The sequence below is a fragment of the Lynx canadensis genome, chromosome B4, assembly GCF_007474595.2.
Source record: "Lynx canadensis isolate LIC74 chromosome B4, mLynCan4.pri.v2, whole genome shotgun sequence".
Lineage (NCBI taxonomy): Eukaryota > Metazoa > Chordata > Mammalia > Carnivora > Felidae > Lynx > Lynx canadensis.
This window is the reverse complement of record NC_044309.1, coordinates 41321502-41338911: the sequence shown is the minus strand read 5'-3', so window position 1 is coordinate 41338911 and position 17410 is coordinate 41321502. Positions and strand designations below refer to the sequence as shown.

The 17410-nt window shown below is 49.7% G+C and overlaps 1 protein-coding gene across 7 annotated transcripts in view; it reads left to right on the top strand.

Moving 5' to 3' along the window:
• Positions 1-2594: 2594 nt before the first annotated feature.
• Positions 2595-17410, top strand: part of CHD4 (chromodomain helicase DNA binding protein 4) — a 30151-nt gene continuing 15335 nt past the window's right edge. For 3 of the 7 annotated variants that reach the window (XM_030321508.2, XM_030321506.2, XM_030321505.2), the window contains exons 1-22: positions 2595-2700; positions 3572-3749; positions 7415-7536; positions 7755-7970; positions 8185-8303; positions 8429-8670; positions 8920-9047; positions 9294-9429; positions 9582-9760; positions 9950-10189; positions 10711-10914; positions 11037-11242; positions 11617-11748; positions 11829-11925; positions 12796-12987; positions 13673-13873; positions 14038-14175; positions 14452-14573; positions 14668-14841; positions 15200-15341; positions 15427-15558; positions 15674-15791. In XM_030321508.2, the coding sequence (XP_030177368.1) occupies positions 3650-3749; positions 7415-7536; positions 7755-7970; positions 8185-8303; positions 8429-8670; positions 8920-9047; positions 9294-9429; positions 9582-9760; positions 9950-10189; positions 10711-10914; positions 11037-11242; positions 11617-11748; positions 11829-11925; positions 12796-12987; positions 13673-13873; positions 14038-14175; positions 14452-14573; positions 14668-14841; positions 15200-15341; positions 15427-15558; positions 15674-15791 (3340 nt within the window). In that variant the 5' untranslated portion in view covers positions 2595-2700; positions 3572-3649. The remainder of the gene's footprint in view (positions 2701-3571; positions 3750-7414; positions 7537-7754; positions 7971-8184; positions 8304-8428; positions 8671-8919; positions 9048-9293; positions 9430-9581; positions 9761-9949; positions 10190-10710; positions 10915-11036; positions 11243-11616; positions 11749-11828; positions 11926-12795; positions 12988-13672; positions 13874-14037; positions 14176-14451; positions 14574-14667; positions 14842-15199; positions 15342-15426; positions 15559-15673; positions 15792-17410) is intronic. The other 4 variants (XM_030321509.2, XM_030321511.2, XM_030321510.1 and 1 more) reach the window with 4 other exon arrangements.

Sequence of the window (17410 nt, the reverse complement as noted above, 5' to 3'; positions counted from 1 at the left end):
ACAAAATTGAATGAAGAAGGCATCCTGGAATGCTGACTTGTACATGGGAGGAGGGAAGATGGTGAATATTACACATCAAAGGGATTTTTTTTTTTGGATGTAGAATGAGGCTGCAACAAGATGAGGTCATGATCTCATGGTTCATGAGTTCCAGCCTTGCGTCCAGCTCCGTGCTGAGTGTGGAGCCTGCTTGGGATTCTCTCTCCCTCTCTCTCTGCCCTTCCCCTGCTTGCTCTCTGTATCTTTCTCAAAATAAATAAAAATAAACTTAAAAAAAAAAAGGAGGGCAGATGATATTATAGGATTTCAGTATTAGAAACACGGGATAGTTGAACATTGCTTTCCAATGAAAATCCCTTAGTTTGGTAGGGAACAGATGGGAGATATCTTGATTACCCATCTATATTGTAAATCCTTTTGGAATACCTTCCACCCTCTAGAAGGACTATTAAGAACCTCTACTGGGATCTGATCTCTTCTCTCTCTCTCTCTCTCTCTCTCTCTCTCTCTTTTAGTTTATTTATTTATTTTGAGAGATAGAGCAGGAGAGAGGCACACAGAGAGAATCCCAAGTAGGCTCTGCACTGCCAGCCCAGAGCCTGACTCGGGGCTTGAACTCACGAACCATGAAATCACTACCTGAGCCGAAATGAAGAGCTGGATGCTAAACTGACTGAGCCACCCTGGAATCTGATCTTTCCTGAGATCAGTTGGGATTTGTTTTATTCTCTGTAACAGGAAATGGGAAATGGCACTCAGTAGTTCTTCCTGGACACCGGATATTCTATCTTCTCTCATAGTTTGATGGATTATTTATACTTCTTGGAGGGAGGCATCTGGGGTCCTTGCATTCCCCATGGTGTCCAGCTTGGTGCCTTACTAGGTACACAGTTGTCGACGTCTGTTGGATGAACATGAGTAGTAGCAGTGAGTGAGTAGAGGGAAAGCAGGTCTAGACTCTTGGTATCTATATAGAAGGATCCTCATTTCACATTATGGTGGAATGTCCATCCATAGGAGTGACCCACGTGTGTTGATGAATGGACCACCTGACCTGGGGGAGGCAGGGTGAGGTGGGAGGAGGACTGCTGGAATGTTAAGAAATAGTCTAAAGACTCCTTTCTAAAATAGGAGTTTATAATTATTATGGGATGCTGTGGGTAAATTAAACTTTATCTAAATGGCTCATTTGGCCAGCATGGTATTTGATTGGTCTTATTCAAAACTAAGAGCTGGAGGTAAGTATCTGGAGAATAACTGGATTTTGGTTGGATTGCGTGGGACCCTGGGTTGACTCTCAGTTCCTGAGTGTCTGGAAATGGTGAGATGAGGAAAGGTAGGGTTTGTCCTAGACAGCAAGAGGCTTTATGCCAGGATACTGCTTTGGCCCAGAAAGGGATGAAGGTGTGTACAAGTTGGGGCGGGCACAGGGCAGTGTGGGTAGCCTGCTTCACCCTTGTGGCTCTGGTTGTTAGAATAGACTGACAGCCAGTGGAGGTGGGGGAGGTATGACTATGAATATTATGGGATGCCTGGCTGGAAAGGTATAGGGGTGGTGGCTGGAGATGAAGCATTATGGGATGTGAGGCTGGGTTGTGCTAGGAGTATTATAGTATGTCTGGTGGACCACAGGCTCCTTGACATTATTATGGGATATCAGGGTGTGGGGTAGGGGAGTAAAATTACGGGATATCTTTCCAGTGTTAGAGGAAAGGAGATTAGATGACCATCTCTGTAGGGTGCTGATCATTATGGGATATGTCTTTGACAGGGAGAAGTGGTTATCATGAGCTGTGGAGTTAGAATGAAATGTGTGAAGGCTGAGGGTGCTGGTGTGAGGATCTAGACCCTAGCCTGAGCTGCCCTCAGCCCCTGCAGGCTAGGGGGTTGGTTATTATGGGATGCCAGTATAGAAAGTAGGAAACTGATTATTACGGGATGTGTGTGGGAGGAGGCCGAAGTGTCCGTTGTTGTAATGTGGTGGGGGGGTGCGTTTCTGACTATTATGGGATATCAAACTGGGGGTGGATGAAGAGTGGTTATTATGGGATGTCTGTGGGGGATGGGGATGAATATTATGGGATGTGAGGCTGAAGTGCTGGGAGGGGTGCTTATTATGGGATGGCCATGAAAAGGAGAGGTGACGAATTATTATGGGATGTCAGCATTAGGGCCAAGAGTGAAGAAGTTGGCAAAGGGTGGCTATTATGGGATGTCTGAGGTGGGGAAAGGGTTAGTTGCAAAAGGTCTGCAATATTATGAGATGTCAACAGCCTTGGCATATAGGTGTATGGAGTGCGTGTGTGGGGGGGGTGGTGTGTGTGTGTGTGTGTGGGGGGGGGGGGTCCGTGTGTATTATGGGATGGCCAGGAGGTGGGTGGTTGCCCGGGTGACACGCGCGCGCGCGCTCGAAGGGGGCGTGGCCAGTGGTTGCCTGAGCGACGAGGGGGCGGGGGTTGCCCGGGAGACCTAAGGAGGAGGGTGGCGGTAGTGGAGGGGGGGTTAGAGTTGGTTGAGGTTATTATGGGCTGTCCGTGGGGGGGCGGGGCCTGTGCGGTGGGATTTCCCGGCCGGTGTTTCGGGCCCTTTAAGAGGCGACGCCGGAGCCGGAGCCATTTTCCCCCCTTCGGCCGCGGCGAGGAGGAGCCGGAGCGGGAGTGACACCGGGCCGGACCCAGCGCGACCTGCGGCGGCTCCGGGGTGAGGAGAGCGCGGGGTTCCCAAAGAGACGCCCCTCTCAGCCCGACCAGCCCCCAGGCTCATCCTTCCACCCACCCCTTCCTCAGACGTCCGGGACTCGCGGACCGCCCCCTGCTTGGAGGAGCTGACCCTTCCTTTCCTTGGCCTGCAGGGCGCCCTGCCCCCCCCCCCCCCCCGCCCTAAGCCGGCCGGAGTCTTGCTCCCCTCGACTCCCACCTCGGGCTTGGTCTCCCACAATGCCCGGCGCCCGCCCCCTCGCCCTTTGCTCACTTGCCCCCCGGGACACGTGGCCCGGCCCCCTGCCTGGTGGGCGCTCCCTCGGCCCCCACGTCCCTACCTCCAGCCCCCTGGAGCCCTGAGCCTCCACGCCCCCTCGGCCCCGCGGCTCCTCTGGAGAACCTGAGTTTGTCCCAGAGGACAGCCTTTGGAGAGCTGCCCTGTCTGGGGACTGGCCCCTCCCCAGGCGCAGGGAGGCGCCCCCCCACCCCCAAGTGACCTTGTGTCCCCGAGCGCCTCGCTGCCTGCCGCCTCCCCCGGCCCCCCCCGCGCCGCGGCCACTCGGACACCCCCTCCCCCCGTCACACCCTGCTCGGTCCAGCCCGGTTTCTCCCCTCCCCAAGCCTGCACCAGCCTGCCCTCGGGGGCGTCGCTCCCGCTCATCTGGGGGGGCTCCAGTTGGGGAGCCGGCTTCCGGGCTGCCCTCGAGGAGTGTGGAACTAAGTTCAGCCTGAGTGGTTCGGGTGCCCTGCTAGGGTGGCTGGGGTGGGGGGGCCGCTGGTGGTGGTGGGCGGAAAGAGCGGGTGGGTGTGGGGGAGGGGGACAGTGCGCGTCACTGACTGTTCTCTCTTTCTTCCCCCCCTCCCCCGCACAGTGACTCGGGCCAGTGTAGAGGGCCCCAGGCCGCAGGCAGGAGCAGCTGGGCCAATTCCCTGGCCGGGAGCGGAAGGGGATGGCGTCGGGCCTGGGCTCCCCGTCCCCCTGCTCGGCGGGCAGCGAGGAGGAGGATATGGATGCACTTTTGAACAACAGCCTGCCCCCACCCCACCCAGGTAACATCTTCCCCAAGGGCCCAGGGCAGGAAGGAGGCATTTGGGCCCTCCCTAGCGACTCTGGTGAGGCAGGGTTGAGTTTCTCTCTCTCTCTCTCTCTCTCTCTCTCTCTCTCTCTCTCTGTGCAGAGTCTGAGGTGGAGGGCATCCGAAGGGAGTGGTTCCCTTCTGCGGAGCTCTTGTGGGAGGGGGTGGAAGCCATGTGCCTCCTGGGCTCGGGGACCAAGATGCAAGCTTGCTGCACTGTCTGGTCTTCAGGAATGCTATGCAGGTCCCCGTTGAGGGAGCTCTCTGGGCTGGCAGACCTTACCTTGTGTGGGTCCTTGGAGAAATGCAGGTGGCTGGGACCGCGGGGGGCGGGGGTAGGGTGGGTGGGGGTGGGTGTTGAGGATTGCTTGCTGGAGACCAGCCGGGCATCTGTGTTAGCAGGATCTTGTGGTTGCTGCTGTGGAAAGGAGAGAGGGAGTGCTGGTTACTCTCTATCTGATTATTTTTAGCTTCTGATCAGTTACCGGTTTTCTGTGCTGTCTCAACTGTGTGAAGTTTGAATTGCGCTCCTCAGCTGGGTTGTAGAGCGCTTTTAGCCTGCAGATTGCTGGAATGTTTCGAGTGGGGAAATGATGGGGGCTAGGGGTAGGATGTCACAGCCTGAAGGTTATACTAGGGAGCACCCCCTTTCTCTGGCAAGTGGAAATAATCCAGACTTTTTTTTTCTTAGAGGCTTCTACCTCTGTGCAGGTAGCCTGGGGTTTGGGCTGGTGGCCTGAAGTGTTTGTGTAGGTGTGTTGGGGGTTGTTCTGTCTGTGTTTGGGGGTGGCTCCTTGGACTGGCCAAACTCGTATGGTTATAACCATCCTGCCTGATTGGAGTAGCCCTTGTCTGTTCTCAAATGGTGATTGATGTCATGCATCTAAGTGGATGTCTCTCTCTCGCCTGTCTTTCCTTTTTCAGAGCCCTTAGCTAAGTCACCTATTTGTTTCCTTGACCTTTTTTTTTTCCAGGTGTTTGTTTTTTTGGTTTTTTTTGACATGCCATTTCTTTATTCTCTCTGTTTATATTTACTTTTTTTTTTTAAGTTCCAGAGCTTGCTGGTTCTGTTTTTGTTTCCCATCAAACATTTTTCACTTCTGCCTTCTTCTTAGCTCCAGCAGCAAGTTGAGGTGGTCTGGGAAAGATGTTTCTACATTGGGCATTTTCTAAGTGGAAAGTCTTCATTTGAAACTGGGGTCTCTTTGGAGAGGGGCAGTCGTGTTACTGAGTCTTCAGCTGTTGGGATGAGAAACTTAGGCTTGAATCTCATCATCCTTGTGTAGGGCAAGGTGGCAAATTTCTGTGCTGTTGCCCGAGGTGGGGGTGGGGTGGTGATATTAGTAACCTGATCTGATCCTTTCTCTGAGGGGCGAGAGAAGTAGACTAGTGCTATCTCGCCAATATTGGTTCCACATCTTGGCTTCCCATTGGGCCCTTGGTCTGGGGCTGCCCCCCCATGTTGATTGGGAGCTGTGCAGGCTCCCAGGGTGAACTCTGCCCCAAGCTGTAGCATGACCCAGTTTTTCCACTTGCCACACCCCATTCCTGCCCCTTTCCCAAATCTTCTTTTATGTCTCAGCCACTTTGCCGCTTGTCATGTCAGCACATTATCTGCCTGAGAAGTTTGGGGGTCTTATGTGGATGGGTGTCCCCTTCACTTGCTTGGGTTTGTCCTTGTGCCCAGCTCCAGCTTTTATGGAGGGGAGGAGGACGAGGAACCGAAAGATGTAACTGATTAGTGAGGGGGACGACATGGGGATTGCTGGGGAGCAGCCTTAAGAAAATGGTTCTTTCTGGTAAGATCCAGGCTGGTGTTCCTTTCCCAAGGGAATGGGAGGGGCTTTCTTGTGCCTGGCCTGATCCTGGGCTGAGTGGGGGGAGGCTGATGGTGCTTTGTCAAGCTTAATGTCTCATGTTCCCCAGTATCTGCCTTGCTCAAGAAGGGCGGAGTCAGAAGCATATTAGGGCTAGTTCTGGGGGTCAAGAGCGAAGAGCATGTGTAGGATTGAAGGAAGCATATTATTGTCCAGCACTGTCCAGGTGCTGCTCCTTTTTTTTTTGGTGTAGACATCACTCCCATATGTTGGATAGGTGGCTCCTTCTAATCCGTGAGAGGTGGTTTAGGATCTATTGCTTGGACTCTTGGGGAAGGTAGGTGGTGAGGAGGAAACTGAGTTTCAGAGACTTCTGGTGGGTTCCCATTCCTCAACGTAAATCTTTTGGATATCAGAAATTTGAGGTTTTATGTTCTGACCGCAGCTCTACTGAGCCTTTGTTAAATCTTAGTACTGATGATTGAAACAATTATTATGATTGAGGGAGTAATCTCGTCCCTCTTGTAGTATTACCTTCATGTCTGTCTTGGGTTTCTTTGCGTAGGACATTAGAGTGGCCTCTTGAGAACTGTGTCATCCCAGAATAGGTGTTAGGAGAAGTGGCATGTGGACTTGGGGCCAGGTAGTAATTTGGGAAGTCTTTGTGAGGGTAGTCTTTCCCCGGCTACCTCTATCAACCCCACCCCCCTCCCCTGCTACTTCCTGTCTGTCCTATGTTGGCAGCTGGGTGCCCTGGGCTGGCTTCTGCGGTCAGGAGCCATTTTCCCTCTCTTCAGTGGGTGAGGCACTCCCTCCTTCTCTCCACTCCCTTCTCCACTCCCCCCCCCTCCCAGGGCGGGGGTGGCTTAGGAAGAAGGAGAGAGAGGAGGGAGGAGGGAGCTGGTGTGAATGTGTGTTAGTTACAAAGGAAGCTGCCTCCTGGCCTTCTCCTCCCCCTCTGTGCCCCTTCCCACCTATCCCTGCCCAGGAGCTCTCAGTATTACCCCAGGCTTTGTGTGTGCTCCCAGCCAGGGGAGGAGGTGGAGCCAGATGGGAGGAGGATGGGGGGGGGGGGCGGTGTGTGTGTGTGTGTGTGTGTGTGTGTGTGTGTGTGTGTGTGGAGGGGATGGTGACAGCTGGGCTGATTTGGGCCCCTGGGGAGAAGAGGCTACTGACCCAGGAGAAGCTGGGAGGAACAGTGGAGCTGGAGATGGGGGAAGGAAATTATGTTTGAGAGTGGGTGTGATATTGGGCTGGCAACTGAACCTGGGGCTTGGTGGGGGGTGGGGTGGGGTTGGTGGTTTTGAGCAGTGATGACCCAAAGTGGGGAGTGAAGGGTGTGGTTTATGGGACCCCTGAACTGATACCATTCTGGGAATGTCATGAAGGTGTATTCTGTTGTTTCGGCCTTCTGGGTAGGACCTTTCATTCTCACTCCCTGGTTTATAGAATACTTGGTGGCCAGTTACAGGAGAGCTAGACCTATTTCTTTTATTTGGTTAACTCTCAGCAGCTTGATTCCGCTACACTGGTGAACATACAGAGGACTCCTATTAGGTATGAGGGAAAGGAGGCAGGGGTCTGGACAGCTGCCTGAGGTGGGCCTGCTCTGGCCTGGCAGGCCTATTTCGGGTATATACAGCTCTCTCTTTGTCTGTTTTTGTCCTGAGTATCAGCTTCCTTCTGTGGAGAGTATAGCAGTTCTCTTCAGTGGAATCTGGGACAAGAGGTGGGGGAATAAAGTCTAAAGCCTCTGGATTAGGCTCTAACCTTTTGCTATTGATCTATTCTCTACCTACCTTTCTCTGCCAACTATGTGTAGAAAATGAAGAGGACCCAGAAGAGGATTTGTCAGAAGCAGAGACTCCAAAGCTCAAGAAGAAGAAAAAGCCTAAGAAGCCTCGGGACCCTAAAATCCCTAAGAGCAAGCGCCAAAAAAAGGAGGTGAGTGGGTGACTGGATGTTTTGGGGAATAAGAGGAAGAACAGAGGAGCTCTGTGAAAGGTTGAGGCGCGGGGTGGGGGGGGCGGTGGCGTGGCATTTGTTTCTTCTGGAGTGGTGGGCCAGGTCCTGGGGATGAGCCTCAGGGCTGTCCTGAGGTCAGCATGTGTGTAGCATGTGTGTGTCTGTCTCCCTCTCCCTCTCCCCCTTCCCTGCTCCAGCGTATGCTCTTATGCCGGCAGCTGGGGGACAGCTCTGGGGAGGGGCCGGAGTTTGTGGAGGAGGAGGAAGAGGTGGCTCTGCGCTCAGACAGTGAGGGCAGCGACTATACCCCTGGCAAGAAGAAGAAGAAGAAGCTTGGACCTAAGAAAGAAAAGAAGAGCAAATCCAAGAGGAAGGAAGAGGAAGAGGAGGATGATGATGATGATGATTCAAAGGTGCCTGGATCTCTGTCCTCTTCCCTGTGCTTGCTGTCAACTTCTGTCTTTTGTCTCCCAGATACTCCACTGCCCCTTAGAATGTTTTCTCTTCCTGTTTATAATGATTTTCTCTCCACTCTCCTCCCCTGGTCTTGCAATCTTTTGTTTCAACTCATTCCCTGAGCAGGGGTGGGCACTAGATGTCAGGTGTTTGACCTTGCTCTCTCTGCAGGAACCTAAATCGTCCGCTCAGCTCCTGGAAGACTGGGGCATGGAAGACATTGACCATGTGTTCTCAGAGGAGGATTATCGCACCCTCACCAACTACAAGGCCTTTAGCCAGTTTGTCCGGTAACAAGAGGGTTTTGGGGCTAGGGGAGGAGAGTGCTTCTGTAATCTCTTTTCACTTCTCTTTCTCTCTCTCTTTTATTCTTAAACTTTTCCTTCTTTGCTGTTCTTGTCCATCTCTCCACCAGACCCCTCATTGCTGCCAAAAACCCCAAGATTGCTGTCTCCAAGATGATGATGGTTTTGGGTGCAAAGTGGCGTGAGTTTAGCACCAACAACCCCTTCAAAGGCAGTTCTGGGGCATCAGTGGCGGCAGCAGCAGCAGCAGCAGTGGCTGTCGTGGAGAGCATGGTGACGGCCACTGAAGTTGCACCACCTCCTCCCCCTGTGGAGGTGCCTATCCGCAAGGCCAAGACCAAGGAGGGCAAAGGTGAAATGGGACCCAATGGGACTGATGTGGGCTTGGGATATGAGGACAGAGAAAACATGGAGATGTTCTTCTGTCAGCCTAAAGATAGAAGTGGGAGGGAGGAATGAATCTTGGATTTAGGAGGGACATTTGGGAAGCTGGACATGGGGAAACCAGCTCAGGTAGAGAACACTTTACTGTCTTCCCCTCTTTCTGCCCTTTGCTGTACATTTGGATTGTATGATCTTACTTGCACTCTTCTGGTTTTAGGTCCCAATGCTCGGAGGAAGCCCAAGGGCAGCCCTCGTGTACCTGATGCCAAGAAGCCTAAACCCAAGAAAGTAGCTCCCCTGAAAATCAAGCTGGGAGGTTTTGGTTCTAAGCGTAAGAGATCCTCGGTGAGAGCCCAGCCTATCCCGTTGGTGAGGGTGCCGTATCTGATAGGATGTTACCTATGTCGGGATCTAGCCTTCACAGTAGGCATGTAAGCATGGGGAGAGTTGGCCCTAGAACAAGGTGACTAGGCTCCTTATATGATAGTCCTTGCTGGGATTCTAGCATCCCTAGTAAAAGAGGAATCCCTTCTCTAGCACTCCCCTTCCCTTGGCTTCAGCCTCTAACCTTCTCCTTTTTTATTCTGTCAGAGTGAGGATGATGACTTAGATGTGGAATCTGACTTCGATGACGCCAGTATCAATAGCTATTCTGTTTCTGATGGTTCTACCAGCCGTAGTAGCCGCAGCCGCAAGAAACTCCGAACCACTAAAAAGAAGAAGAAAGGTGTGTTTCTTTTTTGTATCTGTGTGTGATGGGATGGGGTGGGGATGACTGGGGAAGAATCTCCCTAAGGAGATAGGAGTTGGTTTATTTTAGAGGGGGTGGGGGGAGGTAGTTTTTTTCTAATAACTGGGCTTTCCCTCTTCCTTGCCCAGGCGAGGAGGAGGTGACTGCTGTGGATGGTTATGAGACAGACCACCAGGACTATTGCGAGGTGTGCCAGCAAGGCGGTGAGATCATCCTGTGTGATACCTGTCCCCGAGCTTACCACATGGTCTGCCTGGATCCGGATATGGAGAAGGCTCCTGAGGGCAAGTGGAGCTGCCCACACTGCGTGAGTACCTGGCCATTGTGGCTTTTTGGAACCCTCAAGAGGAAGGGTGGGGTGATCAAAGATCTTTTGGGCTTGGGTGGTGTTGCTGGTGTGGACTTTGGGAAACATTCAAAAAAATGATGAGTGTGGTTCAGACTTGGGTGGGTGGGTGGGGGGTGGTAATAATCTGACTCTGGACTTTTACTGCAGGAGAAGGAAGGCATCCAGTGGGAGGCTAAAGAGGACAATTCGGAGGGTGAGGAGATCCTGGAAGAGGTTGGAGGAGACCCTGAAGAGGAGGATGACCACCATATGGAATTCTGTCGTGTCTGTAAAGACGGTGGGGAGCTGCTCTGCTGTGACACTTGTCCTTCATCCTACCACATCCACTGTCTGAATCCCCCACTTCCAGAGATCCCTAATGGTGAATGGCTCTGTCCCCGTTGTACGGTGAGTTAACTGACCCAAGCCAGGGTGGGATGTGTGGATAGTGTAATCTAGCAGAAGGGTTTATCTCTTCTATATGTAGGCATCAGGAGGCTGAGGTGCAGGAGAGGTCGGTCATTGGAGAACTGTATCTTTTAGCCCTGAGATAGATATTTTCCTTTCTCATGCAGTCTGGGGATACTTTTGTCTGGGAAAATGTAAGACTAACTTTGAACAGAGGAGTTGATGCTCTGCCAGCTCTCTTAAGGAGAGTAGAGCAGTGTTCTTCCATCCTAGAGCATCCATTAGGTGTTGGTGGTTTAGAATGGTTTAATAGGGTCACTTAATTGCTTTTCAGTTACTTCATAGAGAGGAGTTCTAGGCTCCAGAAGTGGAGAGAGGGAGATCTATTATTCTTTACTAGAATGGTTCTTTTTAAAATGAGAAGTGTTATTTTAATAATTCTTTGATAATGTTGAGGCTGTGGGCTGTATCATTTCCTCCCCTTGGTAATGATTTGGTGTTGAATCATCTTTTTCTCTCAGTGTCCAGCTCTTAAGGGCAAAGTTCAGAAGATTCTAATCTGGAAGTGGGGTCAGCCACCATCTCCCACACCAGTGCCTCGGCCTCCAGATGCTGATCCCAATACTCCCTCCCCTAAGCCCCTGGAGGGGCGGCCAGAGCGGCAGTTCTTTGTGAAATGGCAAGGCATGTCTTATTGGCACTGCTCCTGGGTGTCTGAACTGCAGGTAAACCTGGGAAGGCTAGAGATCTGGGGGCCACAATGGAGAGGGTCATGAAAAACAGCCTTGTGGATGGAAGGAGTGAATGCCACTCCTCAGTGACTGAATCAACCCCTTTCTGTTTGCAGTTGGAGCTGCACTGTCAAGTGATGTTTCGAAACTACCAGCGGAAGAACGATATGGATGAACCACCGTCTGGGGACTTTGGTGGTGATGAAGAGAAGAGCCGAAAGCGCAAGAACAAAGACCCTAAATTTGCAGAGATGGAGGAACGTTTCTATCGCTATGGGATAAAACCTGAGTGGATGATGATCCACCGAATTCTTAACCACAGGTACCAGAGGAGCTGGGCCAGACTGGTGGCTGTCTTGGGCATGCTGGAAATAGGCAGCATGTCCACTGGGAGACTGCTGCCAAAGGAATTGAGGAAACAGATGTCACCAGTAACTTAAACTTGGAAGAGATGTATGCTCCATACATTACTATTAACTGACTGAATCCTGGTATTTGAACCATAGAAGACTAGAGTAGATGTAATTTTAGGTCCAGAGACTGGTATGGTAGAGACTCCATATATGTGGCATTTGGCCTTCCTAGAAGTCTGTTTGGAACATACATTACTGGCAGTATTTGAAAGCGAGGCTTACTTAGGAGAAGAGGAGCATGGCCTTCTGGTTCTGAGGACTTTTTTTCTCCTTGACCTTGCAGTGTGGATAAGAAGGGCCATGTCCATTACTTGATCAAGTGGCGGGACTTACCCTATGATCAGGCATCCTGGGAGAGTGAGGATGTGGAGATACAGGACTATGACCTGTTCAAGCAGAGCTATTGGAACCACAGGTGGGTGACTTTGGTGAGGTGTGGAGTTGGTTTTTACTGAGAAGGACCTTAGGCAGCCTTGTGTTGTCTGTCTTCTTTAGGGAGTTAATGAGGGGTGAGGAAGGACGACCAGGCAAGAAGCTCAAGAAGGTGAAGCTGAGGAAGTTGGAGAGGCCTCCTGAAACTCCAACAGTTGATGTGAGTTGAGGCAGAAGAGGGAGGGCACAATTTGTTGGGTTGGACGATAAATCTTGTGTGCTCCAGTCTATCGATGGCACTCTGCCAGTAGGAACTTCAGAGCTAGAATGCTTCCCCACTTCTCCACATCTCTGTGAACAAGGGAAATACTAGGATCATTTTCTCTTTGCATCATCAGAAAAATAAAAACATAGGACATATGCTTTCTACGATTGAGAAAGTGTTAAGAAACTTATCGGAACCTGGGTCTTCTGACCCTTAATTCAGGGTTCAGTTCCTGTGGGTTTTATTTGTGTAATATAATATGAGGACTGTTAAGGTGAAAAAGAGGACTCCAGGGGGAACATGTGATTATTTACCTGGTGGCTCTTGTGTAGTAGAATTATTGTATTGCTAGGGAGGCTATGATGTGTCTTTCGTGAGATTGTAAGACCAAGATCTCTGATCGCCTGATAGGTTAGTTGCCTTGCTTCCTGGAGGATACTAAATAAAACACAAAATTACAATAGCTATTAAGGATATTTTCCCCCTACATTTCTTTTCTTTTCTTTCTTTCTTTTTTTTTTTTTTTAGTGTTTATTTATTTTGAGAGAAGGGGGCAGGGAAGGGCAGAGGTGGGGAGACCGAGGATCCAAAGTGGGCTCTGTGCTGATAGCAGAGAGCCTGATGTGGGGCTCGAACTCGCAAACTGTGATCATGACCCAAGCTGAAGCTGGATGCTCAACCCACTGAACCACCCAGGTGCCCCTCCCCACAATTCTTTGTGGCTCTTGAGGATCTAGTGAGGATGTGTGAAGAGGAGGCAGCTTCTGTCTTATGGAAGGAAGGGAGTTCCTGGCCAGCTCTTCACTTCTTCCTTTCATTCTTCAGCCAACAGTGAAGTATGAGCGACAGCCAGAGTACCTGGATGCTACAGGTGGAACCCTGCACCCCTATCAGATGGAGGGCTTGAACTGGTTGCGCTTCTCCTGGGCTCAGGGCACCGACACCATCTTGGCTGATGAGATGGGCCTTGGGAAGACTGTCCAAACAGCAGTCTTCCTCTATTCTCTCTACAAGGAGGTACGAAAGTTGGGGCTGTGAGGTTTTTGTGTATGGGTATTTCGTGTTCGTGGTCTTTTCACACAATGAGGAGAAAGAAAAAAGGAAGAAGATAATTGGTCCCAGACCTTGAAGAACACTGTGGAATGACATGAAGATAGACGCTTTTTTTTTTAAGTTTGTTTATTTAAGAGACAGAGACAGCACAAGTTGGAGAGGGAGAGAGAGAGAATCTCAAGTAGGTTCCACACTGTAGCTCAGAGCCTGATGTCGGGCTTGAATTCACAAAACGGAGATCATGACCTGAGCTGAAACCAAGAGTCAGATGCTTAGCCAACTGAGCCACCCAAGTGCCTCTAAGACAGACATGTGTACATAGAGACAGACTGAGTGGATGGAACCTTGGGTAGAATCAGTGGTGGATGCATAGAGCCTCAGTCCTTGGGGGGAGAATACCTGTTGAGATGAGCAGAGTTGTGGGTGGAATTAGCATGGAAAGACTTCTAGGAAGAAATTGGGTTTTAAACTCCCTGTAAAGGCGAGTGTGACTTTGTGGGAAGGAGTAGGCAGGGCGTTGAAAAGGTGAGGATAGGAGCAGCAGCACACGTGCCAGCCCTCAGCTGGTCCTAGTGTAGAGGTGGGCGCTGGGCCAGCATTGTGTTGGGGCCCTCAGTCCTTATTCTGCCACTTCTCTTCTTTCTCCAAGGGTCATTCCAAAGGCCCCTTCCTAGTGAGTGCCCCTCTTTCTACCATCATCAACTGGGAGCGGGAGTTTGAAATGTGGGCTCCAGATATGTATGTGGTGACGTATGTGGGTGACAAAGACAGCCGTGCCATCATCCGAGAGAATGAGTTCTCTTTTGAAGACAACGCCATTCGTGGTGGCAAGAAAGCCTCTCGCATGAAGGTATCTCACTGGGAGGGAGACCACCTTAGAGAGTTGTTGATGTGGGCTTAGTCTGCTTAGAGTGGGGTGAGGCCGAAGGATAACAGTTGGGGGGAGGGAAAGTCCCTTGGGTTTGCCTGCACTGGAGGAGTTGAACATTAGTGACCGGGTCACCTCTTGTGCAGAAAGAGGCATCTGTGAAATTCCATGTGCTGCTGACGTCTTATGAGTTGATCACCATTGACATGGCTATCTTGGGTTCCATTGATTGGGCATGCCTCATTGTCGATGAAGCGCATCGGCTCAAGAACAATCAGTCAAAGGTGAGAAGGAAGGGGGGAGGGAGGTTATGGCCTCCAGTTTTAGTTTTTTAGTGCCACCTACTCATTAAGGGGAGTGTTAGGAAGAGAGGAACTGGTCAAATGGCTTCTGCACTCCTTCCTTACTTGTGATACTCCTTGGTGGTCAGACCTTAAAAGGGAGATGGAAATGGAGGGGAGATGGCAGCTTAACCATTGGGCAGCAAAATAGCTTAGTTTGCAAAGGTATACTGGAGCCCTCTTTTCACTGAATTTTATCTTCTCCATCTGCTTCTCCAGTTCTTCCGGGTCTTAAATGGTTACTCACTTCAACACAAACTGTTGCTGACCGGGACTCCATTACAAAACAATCTAGAAGAGTTGTTTCATCTCCTCAACTTTCTCACCCCAGAGAGGTTCCAGTAAGTGTGTGTTTATCTGTAATCAGCTGATAATTCTGCTTCTAATTCTTCCTGTTGCCCATTTCCTATATGACTGTCTTTTCTTTTTCTGAAGCAATTTGGAAGGCTTTTTGGAGGAGTTTGCAGACATTGCCAAGGAAGACCAGATTAAAAAACTGCACGATATGCTGGGCCCTCACATGTTGCGGCGGCTCAAAGCTGACGTGTTCAAAAATATGCCATCCAAGACAGAACTGATTGTGCGTGTGGAGCTGAGCCCCATGCAGAAGTAAGTCAGAAGGGACAGAAGCACTGACTCCATTTTGTGGATAGACATCTACTAGTTTGCCAAGTGTTTCTTATTCCTCCCTGCATTCTGCTTCAAGGCATCTGGTGACAGGAACAAGCAAAGTCTACAGAAACCTAATTGTTTCTAGTCATAGTTCTTACTTAGTTAAGTACTTTATTTAACATGATGGTGTTTGTGCTGTTGGTGTTGGTGGTGCTTGTTAGGTTTCCTTAGTCCTGAAGCAAGATATGTTGGAAGGAAGATCTCAGACCTTGGGACTGTCTTGGGAGTTGTATAAAGGTTGTAAGTCCTATGAAGGCTCTTGAATCTGACTTCTCTTTCTGTCTTGCCCATGTAGGAAATACTACAAGTACATCCTCACTCGAAATTTTGAAGCACTCAATGCTCGAGGGGGTGGCAACCAGGTCTCTCTGCTGAATGTGGTGATGGATCTTAAGAAGTGCTGCAACCACCCATATCTTTTCCCTGTGGCTGCGATGGTATGTTGTGCCTCCTCTCGTTCTTTGCTGGGTTGGAATTGCTCCATTTTGTTCAGTGTTCTTTTCTTTTTGCTTCTTTCTTCAGGAAGCCCCTAAAATGCCCAATGGCATGTATGATGGCAGTGCTCTAATCCGAGCATCTGGAAAATTATTGCTGCTACAGAAGATGCTTAAGAACCTTAAGGAGGGTGGGCACCGTGTACTCATCTTCTCTCAGGTATTGTGTGGGAGGAGCTGGGAGCTTTGAGAGGGAGCAGTAGACAACCCTCAGTGACGTGAGGAAAGCAATCACCATCTGACTCCCCTTTAATTAAACTCTGCTCCTTTTCCAGATGACCAAGATGCTGGACTTGTTGGAGGATTTCTTGGAACATGAAGGTTATAAGTATGAACGTATTGATGGTGGGATAACTGGGAACATGCGACAAGAGGCCATTGACCGCTTCAATGGTAAGAGGAAAGGAGTACCTTCAATCCAGGAATTCTCATTGACTCATGTCTTTGGATGGATTACTTGTTCTTGTGTATCTGCTTTTCTGTGTGGTTCTTTTGAGTTTTTGTCAACTGATATGGAAGAATTAAAGCTTTTGAATGCCTTTGATTGGAAGAATGTGTTGAACTATTCCTAGCAGATTTTTTTTCTTTTGTTGGAGTCTTCGTTCTTTCTGCTGGAAGAAGAGCGTTGTATTTAATTAACCTTTTTCATTGTATCTTGAGGCTCACAGAGGGAGCAGGACTTAACCCAAGCTCAATTAGCAATTTCGTGGCAGACTTGTGTCCGTAGCCACCCCTCCCCCCTCCTCATTTTTTTATATTGTTTATTTTTTTAAAAGGTTATTTATTTTAGTAATCTCTACACCCACCATGGGGCTCAAACTCATGACCACGAGATCAAGAGTTGTACGCTCTTCCTGATTGAGCCAGCCAGGCGCCCCCTCATTTTTTATTTTAAAATAATTTTGGACTTAAAAGTCGGAAGAAAATAATACAGAGTTCACATATATCTTCGCTCAACTTCTCTTAACGATAACAACTTATATAACCACAGTACAACTGTCAAAAGCAGGAAATTATGAGTGATGTCATACTAGTAACTAAGCTGTAGACCTTAATTGAATGTCACCAGTTTTCCTCCTAATGTCCTTTTCCTGTTTCAGGATCCAGTATTAGATCCCACATTGCATTTGGTTGTTGTGTCTTTTTCTGACATATTTCTTCATTCTTTCCTTTGTTGTCATGCCATTGATACTTTTAAAAAAAAAATTTTTTTTTAACGTTTATTCATTTTTGAGAGACAGAGACGAGGGTGTGAGACGGGGAGGGGCAGAGAGAGAGGGAGACACTGAATCCAAAGCAGGCTTCATGCTCTGAGCTGTCAGCAAAGGGTCTGACATGGAGCTCGAACTCACAAACCAGGAGATCATGATCTGAGTGAAGTTGGCTGCTTAACCCACTGAGCCACCCAGGCACCCCTATTATTGATACTTTTTATGATTGCTGGTTATTTATTGTGTAGAATGTCTGTGAGTTTGGGTTTGTCTGATGTTTTCTCATGAGTAGATTGAGGTTTTTAGACTTTTTGGACAAGAATACCATAGAAGCAATGCCGTGTTCTTTTCCCCCCCATTTATTTTAAAGAACTTTTTAAAAAATGTTCATTTATTTTGAGAGAGAGTGTGCACACTTGCACACGCACATGGAGGGGAGGTGCAGAGAGAGAGAGAGGAGAGAATCCCAAGCAGGCTCTGTGCTGGCAGCGCAGAGCCTTTTGCAGGGCTCGGTCTCACAGACTATGAGATCATGACCTGAGCTGAAATCAAAAGTTGGACGCTTAACTGAACCACCCAGGTGCCCCTCCATGTTTTTTAAATTTATTTATGTTGAGAGTGAGAGAGAGGAAGAGAAAATGAGTGGGGGAGGGGCAGTGAGAGAGAGGGTGAGAGAGGATCCCAAGCAGGCAGAGTTGGATGTGGGGCTTGAACTCACGAATCATGAGACCATGACCTGAGCTGCAACCAAGTGTTGGTTGCTTAACCGACTGAGCCACTCCGGTGCCCCACAGTGTTATT